Source organism: Dama dama, chromosome 11 (genome assembly GCF_033118175.1).
Source record: "Dama dama isolate Ldn47 chromosome 11, ASM3311817v1, whole genome shotgun sequence".
Lineage (NCBI taxonomy): Eukaryota > Metazoa > Chordata > Mammalia > Artiodactyla > Cervidae > Dama > Dama dama.
Window position 1 is genome coordinate 75,906,928 of NC_083691.1, and position 15,987 is coordinate 75,922,914.

The window sequence follows — 15,987 nt, forward strand, 5'->3', positions numbered from 1 at the left end:
TATATCAGCCTTTGTGTTTGTCTCTTTTTCCTTTCCTGGACTTGACCGTTGACTTTGGAGGCATTAGAGTAGGGAGTGAGCAGATACTTTTAAAAAGGACATATAGCTCCTTTCTGTCCAGCTTCTTTTTATCAAGGTTGTTCATTGTCTTGATTCATCCTTTTTAGCCCAGACATCCCTTAAAAATATTGTTTCTTTTGGAACCCTATCTCATTTCATGTCTGTGAAGTAACATAACTTGCATTTGAGTGCTGGGATATGATGTTTTTAAAAAGGGCTTTTGTTCTTAATGAAGAAAAAAAAAAGAAAATTATCTTACTAAAATTTTAATTCCCTTTTTGCTATATATTTATCATTTTCTTATTCGCATATAACATCCAGTGGTGCTTTTGACATTTTTGTATATATTTGATATGAGTATTTATATTGCCTGTGGAATAATCTCATTGAGATTTAATATATTCAGTTTGGTGTGGGATATTTAATGTATAATTCTTCTCTGACTTTCATTAGCAGTGGCAAGTGAGAGCATTTCCCTTCTCTTTTTATAAAATGCCTGTGGTTAAAAAAAATATATCTTCTTCCAGTCCATAAGCTGGTTTGCAGACATTGTCTACAGATGTGTCACTTGGTGCAAATACTTGTAATTACCTTAACAGCAGTTGAGAGGGAAAGCCCCTTAAGATTTATTTCTTAAAGAAAATTACTTTAATTCTCTAATTAAAAAGAAATTTGTCCAAATGTAGAAAAATCGAAAGAATCAGTAAAACACAAAGAAAAAAAAAAAAAAGCATGTAGTTCCACTACTTACTTTGCCAGGCTTTTTCTCCGTTCATGTGTGCATATTAAAAGAGATCATATAGACTATATTATTTTGCTGCTACTTTACTCAGTTGACTAAAATTCATAGTCTACTACATTTTTGTCTCCTTGACTTCATGATCATTTATCCATGTTGCCTTTTTTTACACATACCTCTTTCATCAAGACTACATTATCAGTATTATCAAGTGTTGTCTTCTATACTATCTTTTATTGTATCTTGATTTTGCCTCCTCTTCATCTCCATCTTTACTAGGAGAAAATATATCCATGGTTAGTTCAGGATATCATTGTTTCTTATCTGAATAACTGTACTAGGGTCATAGATGATCTCTGTCTTGAATTGCCTAATACATATTCCACATTGCTCTCCTAAAATTCCCATCTGATTATTTCACACTCTTCTAACTTAAAATCCTTCAGTGGATCTTCTTTGTCTCCAGAATGAAATCCAAGCTCTTTAGAAGAACCTTTTTTCTGCAGCCCTTTGTCTTGATATTTCTTTTTACTTTTTTGTATGATATTACTTGCTTTTCCTATAAATGAACCATGAACTTTTATATATGCTGCTTCTGTTGCCTGTAATATTTTCTCTATGCTCTTCAGCCACTCTTCCTACCTTTGTTTGCTTAACTATCACTTATCCTTCTTGATTTACCTGAGAAGACATTTCTTTTAGAAAGTTCTCCTAATTTAGCCATCCCTGTCATGTATATTATACTCATCTGTTTAATTTTTCTGTTTCTTTCACTTGACAGTGATCTCCAGGGCAGGGTTGTTTTTTTTTCAGTTTTGTATCTTTCACACTGATCACAGTACCTTATGTAAGACTGAATACAAATGCTCACTCAATAAATAAAAAGTGAAGATTTAGAAGTACTTGTAATGATATTTGCATGTTGCTTGGCTGAAAATGGGGAGAATGATGTTGAAATATTAGACAAAATGAGGGAAAACTCTTAAGAAACTGAATTAAGCCCAAAAAACAAATGTTTGTTAGCTTTAGTTAGCTATGTATGCCTTTAGATATGTAGATAATTCTACCTCAACACTGACCTGTGCTCTGAATTGCTTTTGTTTTTGTGGCCATTGGCATGCACTTTTTTTTTTTTAACCTTGTCTAATAGAGAAGAGATACATTTTATAGATTCTTATTGAATTTCAGGAAATAATACATTAAGGAATTTTGTTAAGTAGATGAATGATGCTTACTAGTTGGAGTGAGCAGGCGGACTCTTTACTGCTCAGCCACCGAGGAAGCCCTTAAGTCCAATACAGACATATATTTTTTTATCCTAGAAAAAGTTTTAAAATTAGACTTGTAAAAGCTTCTCTGGATACAATTGGAGAGTTATTTTTATGAGGTATGGTTCTGGACTGATACTAGTATCTGTGATCAAGTCACATCACTGTGAGAAGGCCAAAGGAAATGGAATAGAATGAGAAGATGGCATTGAGAGATACTTAGGTGAAGGGTATAAAACTAAGTATTGATGGAGGAGGCTACTTGGATTCAATAATTAATCACTAATCATATGTTTATATTTTTAATCAGCTGATAAACTTCAATTTGACATTCTATGTCATGTCCAAATCTTGATATACTCTGTCTCTGTCATATACACAGATAAATATCTGTGTACATGTAGATTTCTTACATAAGGGAGAGCAGATGGAGAAGGAGGGCAGTATGACAAACTCTGCAGGTTTGATGCCACAAAATTGTGGTACATGTATTACTGAAATTAGCAAAAAGAGACTCAATGCAATTTTGTATGTGATTTTTTTTTTCCTCTTAAGTTACTTTGTCATAATGAATGCACTAGTGAGGAATAATTATACAAAATGAATTGTGTTCTTTTTCTGGAAGAAAATTTGAATGAATGAAAACCTGAGTACTTTATCTTTTTTCTTCTCCTTTTTTGTTTCTAAAGAGCCAAACTAACATCAGATGCAGAGAAGGAGTCAGTAATGATGTTTGGACGGAATCTTCGTCAGCTCCTTTTAACAAGCCCTGTCCCAGGGCGTACCTTGATGGGAGTGGATCCTGGTTATAAACACGGTTGCAAATTAGCTGTAATTTCTCCAACTAGTAAGCATATCTTTCATTTTTTTGGTATAGAAGTTGGTTGGTCATAAATTTCACTTCATGTATTTCATGAGAATGTAGAAATAATCTTAATTTTCAAGGAATGGAAGATGCTTTACTCACAAAAAGGGATATAGGAATCAGAATCATACTTTCTGTTTGTCCTATTTGTTGACCTAAACACTCAACTTTTACTTTTATGCCCTTCCCTGGGTCACAGTGGAGATATTGAGGATTAACTGGATTCAGACTTTAATAACTTTATTTATCCCCCATCAACTTCTATTTGTTGTGATGCAGTTATGTATGATACATTTTAATACTGTATATATTTTAAATACCACAAGACACTTTTATTGTTTTGTCCAGTCAGTATTTTTTTTCCTGTTTACTCATTTATTTGCCCTTTCTATTATCTTCATTTCTTTCTACATTTCTGTGTCCAATGGAGATCATTTTCTTTCTTCCCCAGACTCTAGCCTGTTACTTTTTAATGTGGATCAGGTGTTGAAAAATGGTCTCAATTTTTTTTTCTTGACTGAAAGTTTCTGATTTGCCTTCAGATTTGAAAAATATTTTGCTGGGTATAGAATTCAAGATTGGCAGTTATTTTCAGTAATTTAAAGATGTCTTTTTTCTTTTCTGACTACTAGTTTCTATTTAGAAGTCAGCCAAAAATCTTATTATTATTTCTTTGAAGGTGATAATTTTTTCCTCTAACTGATAAAATTTTTTCTTTTCGGTTTTCAAAAGTTTTCTTACATGCTTAGTTCTTTGTGTGTGTGTATTTGTTTTGAGGGGAGGAGAACATGAATTGTGCTTGAGGTTTGTAGAACTTCTTGAATCTTTTTTCTGGAATTCTAATTACATGTATTTTAGATCATTCAATTTCTTCTTCTATTTCCAATTCTTTTACTTTCCATTGACTGTCTTTATAATTAATCCTTTATTCTGCTATATCTAATGTGCTATTAAATCCACCCATTGAGTTATTTAAGGTACTGTGTTTTTAAGTTTTTGAATTTCCATTTGATGCTTATAAAAATGAGTTACAGTTCTGTGGTGAACTTCTTCACCTTTTTTTTTTTGTTTGTTTTTTTGATTATTTACATTTTTCTTATGTTTCTTTTGGTTTAAGTTTTCCATTTCTGGAATAACTTTTTCTTTCACATTTAATTCATTCCTGTATTCTTTCATCTTATTTCTGATGTTTTCTAGTTCTGATTTATTTTTTTCTCATTTTCTATAATCTTTTTTTTTTTTTTTTTTTTTTATATATTAAGTTACAATTTTTCCCTGTTTGCGGGCACATCTTTCTGTAAGGATATCCTACTAATCTTTTTTGTTTCCTGACTTGAGAAGTAAGCATTCTATGTGAAATTTGACTGTGATGCTTTTCTGTTGCTTAATTTTATGTAAAATGAGTTTTCCTCAACTTTTAGGATGGAAGACTGGGTTAGGGTAGCTGCATATCTCCAGAACTGTCATTTCTACTTTATCCAAATTATTCGGAAAAAAAACTTTTATATCTATTGGCAAAGAGAAATAGCCTTATACTTGTTGAAATTTGCTTTCTTCCCTTTTATCTAGACTTTTTGGCCCCCTTTGCCCATACTATCCTTGCTGTGTGCTTAGTCGCTCAGCCGTGTCCCACTCTTTGTGACCCCAAGGACTGTAGCCCACCTGGCTCCTCTGTCCATGGGGGTGCTCCAGGCAAGAATACTGGACTGGGTTGCTATGCCTTCCTCCAGAGGATCTTCCCAACCCAGGGATCGAACCCAGGTCTCCTGCATTGCAGGCAGATTCTTTACCATCTGAGCCACTAGGGAAGCCCAGTGTGGATACGATTCTCTACAGTTTTTTTCTCACTGTGACATTTTGTCTTGAATATCCTACAGGTTAGTTTCAAGAGTTCAGAGATCAGAGTTTTCCAATCATTTCTGAACTTACTGTGCAACGTTTATACTGACCTATAAATTAGAGTATGCAAAAGTCTTCCAGTTTTACTTCCTGTTGTCAAATGAGCCAGTTTTGATTTCCAGGGAAGTATCCTCTGATATTTTGAGGCTTTTTCCGATCTCAGGTCCACGAGATTCTCCATTGTTTCTCTCTGCTTCGTCTGATAGAAATGCTGATACACATTGGCCTTCGTAGTTGTTGGTTCATTGTTCCCACCTGCTCATCTTTTGGGTTTTGTGGGGATACATTTTTTAGTAAATATATTCATGGGTTTTTTATTTTGCTGTCCCAGTTGTTCTTTTTATATGTTATGTATTTTTATAGTATTAATAAATGGCTAGTATATTTTGTCAGTGTTTTTTCCTGCATTTGTTGAGCTCTCATATGGCTTTTATCCTTTACTGTGTTTGTATTGTTTATAGGATGGTTCTTTTTAGAATTTTATGCATACATATATACATGCATATACACATATATATTTTCAGTCTGTTTTAAGACTTTTCCAGAATTTACTCAATTAACATAAAGTTTTTATAGTAATGTTTCTGCATCTTCTAAATTCATTTCTAATATAATTTATTTATGTCATCTTTTTTTCTTGATTGGTATTGCCAAATTTATGTATTTTTCTTAACAGGTGATTTTTAATTTTAAACTTCATTGATCTTCTCTGTTATATGAGTTTTCTTTTTTTCTGTTTCATTTATTTCTGCTTTTTTAACTTTTATCATTTTCTTCCTTACACTTTCTTTGAGATTATTCTACTGGCCTTTTCCTAACTTCCTAAGTTGGTCATTTAGCTCATAACATCTATTCTTTAGGTAGTTACCCTCATATTTTAAAATGTATTTCTGGCTGAAATATTGTTTAGTATAGAACAGATCACAGTTCACAAATACGTAGCTAAAAAACTTACACAAGGTCAAGAAATTTACATATCTATAATCCAAAGGAAGAAATAGAATAGTATTATAACACTCTGATATATAATAAATTTTCAGTAAATGTTAGCTTTTACTATTTTTGATGTTAAGTATTTTAAAAAATCATTTCTCTTTTAGGTGTCATGGCATATTATCTAGTTAGTAATGATTTTGTGTAGCAAAACAGAGTCCTAGTAACTCTGAAAGTATCAAAATTTCAGAGTCCTTACGGCAGTATCTGATTAAAGAATATTGAGACAGTAGCATGGAATCATACATACCATATGTAAAACAGATAGTCAGTGGGAGTTTGCTGAGTGACACAGGGTGCTCAAACTGGTGCTCTGGGACAGCCTAGAGGTGTGGGATTGGGTGGGAGGTGAAGGCAGGGTTCAGGAGAGGAGGGGCGTATGTATACCTATGGCTAATTCAAGCTGATGTATGGCAGAAACCAGCATAATATTGTGAAGTAATTATCTTCCAATTAAAAATAAATAAATTTAAAAAAATATATATATATACACATATATATATATAAAAAGAAAGATTCAGACTGCATTTTAAAAAAAGATAAATCAGTTTGCTTTTCAGTTTCAACTTGCTTTATCAAATCAGTGGTGTTTTCTGTTTCGTAATTTCTTACAAAATGGCTTATTCCTTTTATTTTTTCCTAAGGTCAGATACTTCATACTGACGTGGTATACTTGCATTGTGGACAAGGCTTCCGAGAGGCAGAGAAAATAAAGAGGCTCTTGCTGAATTTCAAGTATGAAAATAAGTAACCTTTTGAGTACTTTAGTGGCTCAGCCAATCAGAGATAACCTTTGAAGTTCCTAATTTCGAGGGGGGTATCAAGGGAAGTGCCTTGATGTGAGAAAAGGAGCTGTGTAAAACCATGCTGGGGTAAATTGCTAGAGAACTCTGTTATTTGGAGCCTGGAGGAATGCTGTCCCCTTCTTCTGCAGCCTTCACTAAACAAAGTTGATAATATGAGCAAAAGTGACCATTTAATTCTTCAGTTTGGGCTTTCTGTTTCTTCCTCCTCCCCTTTCTTCTGTCTTCCCTCCCTCCCTCTCTTTCTTTCTTTTTCATAGATCTGAGGAATGGATTTGGCAGTAGTTAGAAGCTTCAGATGGAGAAGGAAATGGCAGCCCACTCCAGTATTCTTGCCTGGAGAATCCCAGGGATGGCGGAGCCTGGTGGGCTGCCGTCTAAGGGGTTGCACAGAGTCGGACACGACTGAAGCGACTTAGTAGCAGCAGAAGCTTCAGAAATTACTTGAAAACATATGATGTAATTCAGTCATAGTTCTTTATTATGGCTTAGAATGTTGTCTTATTCAGTTACATTACATTTCAATTACATTTTATGCAAAGACGGGCACAATAAAGGATAGAAACGTTATGGACCTATCAGAAGCAAAAGATATTAGCAAGAGGTGGCAAAAATACACAGAATAACTATAGAAAAACAATCTTAATGACTAAGATAACCCTGATGGTGTGATCACTCACTCACCTAGAGCCAGACATCCTGTAGTGTGAAGTCAACTGGGCCTTAAGAATGATAACTGTGAACAAAGCTAGTGGAGATGATGGAATTCCAACTGAGCTATTCCAAATCCTAAAAGATTATGCTGTGAAAGTGCTGCACTCAGTATGCCAGCACATTTGGAAAACTCAGCAGTGGCCACACTCAGCATTGGTAAAGGACAGTTTTCATTCCAATCCCAAAGAAAAGCAATGCTAAAGAATGTTCAAAGTACTGCAAATTGCACTCATCTCACACGCTAGCCAAGTAATGCTCAAAATTCTCCAAGCCAGGCTTCAAAAGCACGTGAACCGAGAACTTCCAGATGTTTAAGCTGGATTTAGAAAAGGCACAGGAACCAGAAATCAAATTGCCAACATCTGTTGGATCATAGAAAAAGCAAGGGAATTCCAGAAATACATCTGCTTCATTGACTATGCCAAAACCTTTGACTGTGTGGATCATAACAAACTGTGGAAAATTCTTAAAGAGATGGGAATACCATAGCACCTGATCTGCCTCCTGAGAAATCTGAATGCAGGTCAAGAAGCAACAGTTTAGAACCAGATGTCAACAACAGACTGGTTCCAAATTGGGAAAGGAGTACGTCAAAGCTGTATATTGTCACCATGCTTATTTAATTTGTATGTAGAGTACATCATGTGAAATGCCAGGCTGGATGAAGCACAAGCTGGAATCAAGATTTCTGAGAGAAATATCAATAACCTCAGATATGCAGAGGACCTCACCCTTGTGGCAGAAAGTGAAGAGGAACTAAAGAGCCTCTTGAAAGTCAAAGAGGAGAGTGAAAAAGCTGGCTTAAAACTCAACATGCACCCATTAAGCTACCAACGGTATTTTTCACAGAACTAGAACAAATAATTTCTCAATTTGTATGGAAATACAAAAAACCTCGAATAGCCAAAGTAATCTTGAGAAAGAAGAATGGAACTGGAGGAATCAACCTGCCTGACTTCAGACTATACTACAAAGCCACAGTCATCAAGACAGTATGATACTGGCACAAAGACAGAAATATAGATCAATGGAACAAAATAGAAAGCCCAGAGATAAATCCACGAACCTATGGACACCTTATCTTCGACAAAGGAGGCAAGGATATACAATGGAAAAAAGACAATCTCTTTAACAAGTGGTGCTGGGAAAACTGGTCAACCACTTGTAAAAGAATGAAACTAGAACACTTTCTAACACCATATACAAAAATAAACTCAAATGGATTAAAGATCTAAATGTAAGACCAGAAACTATAAAACTCCTAGAGGAGAACATAGGCAAAACACTCACCGGCATAAATCACAGCAGGATCCTCTATGACCCACCTCCCAGAATATTGGAAATAAAAGCAAAAATAAACAAGTGGGACCTAATGAAACTTAAAAGCTTTTGCACAACAAAGGAAACTATAAGCAACGTGAAAAGACAGCCCTCAGATTGGGAGAAAATAACAGCAAACGAAGAAACAGACAAAGGATTAATCTCAAAAATATACAAGCAACTCCTGCAGCTCAATTCCAGAAAAATAAATGACCCAATCAAAAAATGGGCCAAAGAACTAAACAGACATTTCTCCAGAGAAGACATACAGATGGCTAACAAACACATGAAAAGATGCTCAACATTACTCATCATCAGAGAAATGCAAATCAAAACCACAATGAGGTATCATTACACGCCAGTCAGGATGGCTGCTATCCAAAAGTCTACAAACAATAAATGCTGGAGAGGGTGTGGAGAAAAGGGAACCCTCTTACACTGTTGGTGGGAATGCAAACTAGTACAGCCGCTATGGAGAACAGTGTGGAGATTCCTTAAAAAACTGGAAATAGAACTAACATATGACCCAGCAATCCCACTTCTGGGCATACACACCGAGGAAACCAGATCTGAAAGAGACACGTGCACCCCAATGTTCATCGCAGCACTGTTTATAATAGCCAGGTCATGGAAGCAACCTAGATGCCCATCAGCAGACGAATGGATAAGGAAGCTGTGGTACATATACACCATGGAATATTACTCAGCCATTAAAAATACATTTGAATCAGTTCTAATGAGATGGATGAAACGAGCCCATTATACAGAGGGAAGTAAGCCAGAAAGATAAAGAACATTACAGCATACTAACACATATATATGGAATTTAGAAAGATGGTAACGATAACCCTATATGCAAAACAGAAAAAGAGACACAGATGTACAGAACAGACTTTTAGACTCTGTGGGAGAAGGTGAGGGTGGGATGTTTCGAGAGAACAGCATCGAAACATGTATATTATCTAGGGTGAAACAGATCACCAGCCCAGGTTGGATGCATGAGACAAGTGCTCGTGGCTGGTGCATTGGGAAGACCCAGAGAGATTGGGTAGAGAGGGAGGTGGGAGGGGGGATCGGGATGGGGAATACATGTAAATCCATGGCTTATTCATGTCAATGTATGACAAAACCCACTACAATATTGTAAAGTAATTAGCCTCCAACTAATAAAAATAAATGAAAAAAAATAAATAAATTAAAAAAAAGAAGGGAAAAAAAAAACTCAACATTCAAAAAACTAAGATCGTGGCATCTGGTCCCATCACTTCATGGGAAATAGATGGGGAAACAGTGAAAGCAGTGTCAGACTTTATTTTTGGGGGGGCTCCAAAATCACAGCAGATTGTAATTGCAGGTGTGAAAATAAAAGACAGTTGCTCCTTGGAAGAAAAGCTGTGACCAATCTAGACAGTATATTAAAAAGTAGAGACATTACTTTGCCAACAAAGGTCTGTAGAGTCAAAGCTGTGGTTTTTCCAGCAGTCATGTGTGGGTGTGAGAGTTGGACCATAAAGAAAGTTGAGAGTTGAAGAATTGATGCTTTTTAACTGTGGTGTTGGAGAAGACTCTTGAGAGTCTTTTTACAGCAAGGAGATCCAACCAGTCAGTCCTAAAGGAAATCAGTCCTGAATATTCATTGGAAGTACTAATGCTGAAGTTCCAATATTTTGGCCACCTGATGCAAAGAATTGACTCATTGGAAAAGACGCTGATGCTGGGAAAGATTGAAGGCAAGAGGAGAAGGGGATGACAGAGGATGAGATCGTTGAATGGCATCACCAACTCAATGGACATGAATTTGAGCAAGCTCTGGGAGTTGGTGATGGAAAGGGAAGCCTGGTGTGGTGCAGCCTATGGGGTTGCAAAGAGTCAGACATGACTGAGCAACTGAACTGAACTGTTCACTTACTCTTGCCTAAATTTGGTTACCTCTAGGTGGGGAGAAAGCTGACTGTTGTTGAGACTGTGTGACCATAAAACATTTCTCCAGTGACCTCCTGTAATACCAAGTTCAGTGGCAGTGTCTTTTATTCTACATAAGTCTGCACTGCCCTTGTGAGATAGTGGAGAGGTTGCTTGGATATGTGAGACAATACGAGCATCATATAATACTGTTTGTGCATTCTGTCCATTTTCTCCTGATTGATTTATAAGCATGCCTTGATCTCATCCTTTTTTTCATTCTGTTTCTTCTTCAAGCTGCAGCACAGTGGTGATTGGAAATGGAACTGCCTGCCGGGAAACAGAAGCTTACTTTGCTGACCTGATAATGAAAAACTACTTTGCACCACTGGATGTCGTTTACTGGTAAAGATGTTAGGATTTTTTTTTTTTTTTTTGAGAGGCAAGGGAACTTCTGAAGTTCTTCAGTGATGAATTCTTCTTTCTCTTAAGATGTATATCTTTTTGTCCTCATATATCAATACTCTTCCCATTCTTAAGAGCTTTGCAGGAATATGTAAAGTGTCTGTCTCTTGGAGAAATTTGAGTTTCAGTATCCTAAAACTGCTTACAGATGCAGCAACTTAGGGTTTGGATTCATGGGATTTTCCAGGCTGTACATTGTATGAGGGCTGTAGCTAACTAGTGACTAAGTAGAATAGTGTCCAGGCCCAGCTGCTGTAGCCTGGGTAGCTTAGCCTTCTTCTCCAAAAGTCTTTTTTTTAATTTATTTATTTTTAATTAAAGGACAATAGCTTTACAGTATTGTCTTCTGCCATATGTCAACCTAGGTCAGCCATAGATCCTTACGTCCCATCCCTCTTGAACCCCCTTCCTGTGTCCTACCCCATGCCACCCTTTTAGTTTGTCACAGAGCCCCGGATTTAAGCTCCCTATGTCATACGGAAATTCTCACTGGCTAGCTATTACATTTTACATATGGTAATGTTTGTGTTTCAATTTGATGTCTGTGAGTCGTCAGTCTTTGGAACTGAGAGCCAAGGTCAGTATTAAAAATTGAGAACTTTGCTGATGTTCCTCTCTTGTTTGTCTCTTCATCACATGCTTTCATCTTGTAAGGCATACAGTTGACTCCTAAATAGCTTTGGATTAGCGGGACCTAGATCTGTAGTAGTTCCACTCCTGGATATGTAGTAATTTCTGCTTTCATTCACCATTGTTTCCTCACTTTCCTTTTAAACCTCAGATAGCCATCTTTCCCTTTTCCAAAGTACGGTAGAATGCTAATTTAATTCTGTGAGAAAAGATAGTTGCAAAGGATGATATCTAGGGGAAAACACATGAGAGCCATCTTCCACTGCTTTTTGAAAAATGTAATTCGGCTAATAAGTATGTGATCAGGATCAAGAAAACAAAAACAAAACCCAGTACAGGAAGAAAAGTGCTAGGATCCATTCTGATAGGCCAAAAGATGGGGGCCTTTTATTTAGTGTAGTATTCCTTGGTACGTGGAATTGTATTGTAGTTTAGTCCTTGTGCCAGGGGGCTTCCCTGGTGGCTCATGGTGAAGAATCTGCCTGCATTGCAGGAGACCTGGGTTCAATCCCTGGGTTGGGAATATCCCCTGAAGAAGGGAATGGCTACCCGCTCCAGTATTCTTACCTGGAGAATTCCATAGACAGAGGAGCCTGGTGGACTACAGTCCATGGGGTCACAAAGAGTTGGACCGACTGAGTAACTGACCCTTTCACTGCTTTTTTCACTTTTCTGTGCCAGGAGTATAATCAAGATGTTAGAAAAGCAAATTCAGGGTAACCAAAGGGGATTAAAAGGGTAGGGTCAATCTGTAGCTGACATGGGATCATGATTCAGGAGAGGATCAGGTTGAACTGTCTGTCTTAGCTTTTTTCCCTCTCCTTCATGTTGGTTAGGTCAGTCTAGGAAGTACTGTGAATCTTCCCTATTCGGGGAATTGCACAGATACACTCAGTCCTTTTGAGAATGTAAGACTAGGAACTGACATAGCTAATTCAGTTTCTTTCTGGCAACTTCTCTGATTTCTGTTTAACTTGTTCACATTCAGTTCTGTCACTCAGTCGTGTCTGACTCTTTGTGACCCCATGAACCACAGCACGCCAGGCCTCCCTGTCCATCAGCAACTCCCGGAGTTCACCCAAACCCATGTCCACCAAGTCGGTGATGCCATCCAACCATCTCATCCTCTGTCGTCCCCTTCTCCTGCCTTCAGTCTTTCCCAGCATCAGGATCTTTTCAAATGAGTCAACTCTTCGCATCAGGTGGCCAAAGTATTGGAGTTTCAGCTTCAACATCAGTTCTTCCAATGAATACCCAGGACTGACCTCCTTTAGAATGACTGATTGGATCTCCCTGCAATCCAAGGGACTCTCAAGAGTCTCCTCCGATACCACAGTTCAAAAGCATCAATTCTTCGGCGCTCAGCTTTCTTTATAGTGCAACTCTCACATCCATACATGACCCCTGGAAAAACCATAACCTTGACCAGACGGACCTTTGTTGGCAAAGTAATGTCTTTGTTTTTTAATATGCTGTCTAGGTTGGTCATAACTTTCCTTCCAAGGAGTAAGCATCTTTTAATTTTACGGCTGCAGTCACCATCTGCAGTGATTTTGGAGCCCCCCAAAATAAAGTCTGCCACTGTTTCCACTGTTTCCCGTCTATTTGCCATGAAGTGATGGGACCAGATGCCATGATCTTAATTTTCTGAATGTTGAGCTTTAAGCCAACTTTTTCACTGTCCTCTCACTTTCATCAAGAGGCTCTTTAGTTCTTCACTTTCTGCCGTAAGGGTGGTGTCATCTGCATATCTGAGGTTATTGATATTTTTCCCGGCAATCTTGATTCCAGCTTGTGCTTCCTCCAGCCCAGCATTTCTCATGATGTACTCTGCATATAAGTTAAATAAGCAGGGTGACAATATACAGCCTTGACGTACTCCTTTTCCTATTTGGAACCAGTCTGTTGTTCCATGTCCAGTTCTAACTGTTGCTTCCTGACCTGCATATAGCTTTCTCAAGAGGTAGTTCAGGTGGTCTGGTATTCCCATCTCTTTCAGAATTTTCCACAGTTTATTGTGATCCACACAGTCAAAAGCTTTGGCATAGTCAATAAAGCAGAATTATATGTTTTTCTGGAACTCTCTTGATTTTTGATGATCTAGCGGATGTTGACAATTTGATCTCTGGTTCCTCTGCCTTTTCTAAATCCAGCTTGAACATCTGGAAGTTCACAGTTCATGTATTGCTGAAGTCTGGCTTGGAGAATTTTGAGCATTACGTTGCTAGCCTGTGAGATGAGTCCAATTGTGCGGTAGTTTGAGCATTCTTTGGCATTGCCTTTCTTTGGGATTGGAATGAAAACTGACCTTTTCCGGTCCTGTGGCCACTGCTGAGTTTTCCAGATTTGCTGGCATATTGAGTGCAGCACTTTCACAGCTATTCACAAAATATTCACAAAATAATGTTCACATTAATTTGATATAAATATCTTGCATACCTTTACAGTGATTGTAAATAGAACTTTCAAATCATTAAAGACATTAAATAGTGAAGACTTGTTGGATTTTATCTGAATTTGCCTAGAGATTCTCTCCTTTCTTGAACTTACAGCAGTGTGTGGTAGTAGAAAGAGGGTGAGCTTTGGAGCCAGAAAAATCCGCGTCTATCTTTTGTTGTCACCATGTGCTAGTTATGCATGTTTGGAAGTCTTACTCCGCCTCTCTGGTCTTCTCTTTCCCTCATCGTTAAAGTGGGGAATGCTTTAATACCTGGCGTGCTAAAAATGCAATAAATGTGTAAATAGATCAGAAAATGGAAAGAAATAGAGAATGCTTTTGCTTTCAGTAATAACATTTTAAAATTTTCTTTATAATTATTTCCATATTCAATATTAAAGCTTTCTTTAATATTTCTTTTTTTGTTGTATTAAGAATTGCTTTACTATATTACTTTGTATCTCTATAAAGGAGCACTGTTTTCATGTTAATTTTGTTCCCCAACCATAGTGCAGAATTCTTTCATTGCTTATAATTAGTTTTTCAATTCATTTTCTTGTATTTCAAGAGAATATGTGATCATATCATTTGTAAAAGGTATTGAATTTATCAATTCTTTTTCTAGTTGTAAACCTTTTTATTTTCTTCTATTTTTAATGGTATCATACAATATCTTTGAAAAGCTATTAAATAGTAATGATAGTGGGTTTTTTTCCCTCCTTTAGTTTTATTAGAACGCTTCTAGTATTTCCTTTAAGTATGTTACTGCCTTTTTATATATTTTTTTAAATCATTTAAAGGAAATAGTCTTTATTTATGAGGGTTTTAAAAATACAGATTCCTATTCTACTTAAAAAATCAAAAATAAAAGATAACATTAATGCTTTTTCAGAATTTTTCCATAATTTTCTCTAAAGAGGTTTTTTTTCTCTTTTGATCAATATGGTGAATTCCAAAAGTAGTAGATGTCTTACAATTGAACCATCTTTGCAGTTCTAATGTGAACTTTATCATAGTATATAATTCTCTTAACGTACTTTTGGAATATATTTGCTAGTATTTTATTATGTGCTTTTGAAATCCTCAAATGATGCAAATACATCATCAGAATTTACATTGTCAGCTTTAGGAAAATCAGCTGTTCAATTTCATTTTGTTATCATTTTGCCAGTTCAACATACCTTTATGAAGAAACTATGTTTTCTCATTCAATGCCTTGACATGGCATTGCAAGCTACATTTAACTTGAAATTTCCAACCTTTCTTTGGCAGTCATTTTTAATATTCCTTAACAGATAATCTAATGGGCATTCCCATAATTCTGTCAGCTACTTATTTATCCTGAAAAACCTTTTTTGGACATATCCACCAGCACGTTTCTTCTTATCTATTCCTTCTAACAACTTTTACCCTGATTTACCTGCCATAGGTTAACACACAGCATGATCTATCTTGTAACTTGTAAACCTCATGCATTCTGACCCATCTATCCAACTTCTGTCTCAGTCATTTCTCTTAATAAACTCTGGCACTTATACCTTCTATGGAGACAGTCATCCAAAGCTTCAATCTCAATTACCAAAGGAAAAAAAATCTGGATTAAGTTATAGATTATAAGATGTTGGAGCTTAGTTTGTCACACATGTTTAAAGTTGGAGGTGTTTGTGAAAAAATCACACAGTATTACATGTATCATTTGTTTTAAGTATGTGCTAGAATGATTTGATCAATTCTCTGGCCCATAGTAGATACCACATCATTTTTTGAGTATCTGAGTATTTGTTCCCATTCATTTTAAAATATCACACTTGATTATTTTCTCTTTTTTTTTTTCAATTCCTGTTTCTCCTTTTGTAAAAAAAAAAAAGTTTCCTTCTGTGTAGTAATGGTGA

The 15,987-nt window shown here is 36.3% G+C and overlaps 1 protein-coding gene across 3 annotated transcripts in view; it reads left to right on the top strand.

Moving 5' to 3' along the window:
* Window positions 1-15,987, top strand: part of SRBD1 (S1 RNA binding domain 1) — a 227,035-nt gene that overhangs the window by 56,051 nt on the left and 154,997 nt on the right. For all 3 annotated transcript variants that reach the window (XM_061155487.1, XM_061155488.1, XM_061155489.1), the window contains exons 12-14: window positions 2,757-2,914; window positions 6,469-6,559; window positions 10,861-10,968. In XM_061155487.1, coding sequence (XP_061011470.1) covers window positions 2,757-2,914; window positions 6,469-6,559; window positions 10,861-10,968 — 357 coding nt within the window. The remainder of the gene's footprint in view (window positions 1-2,756; window positions 2,915-6,468; window positions 6,560-10,860; window positions 10,969-15,987) is intronic.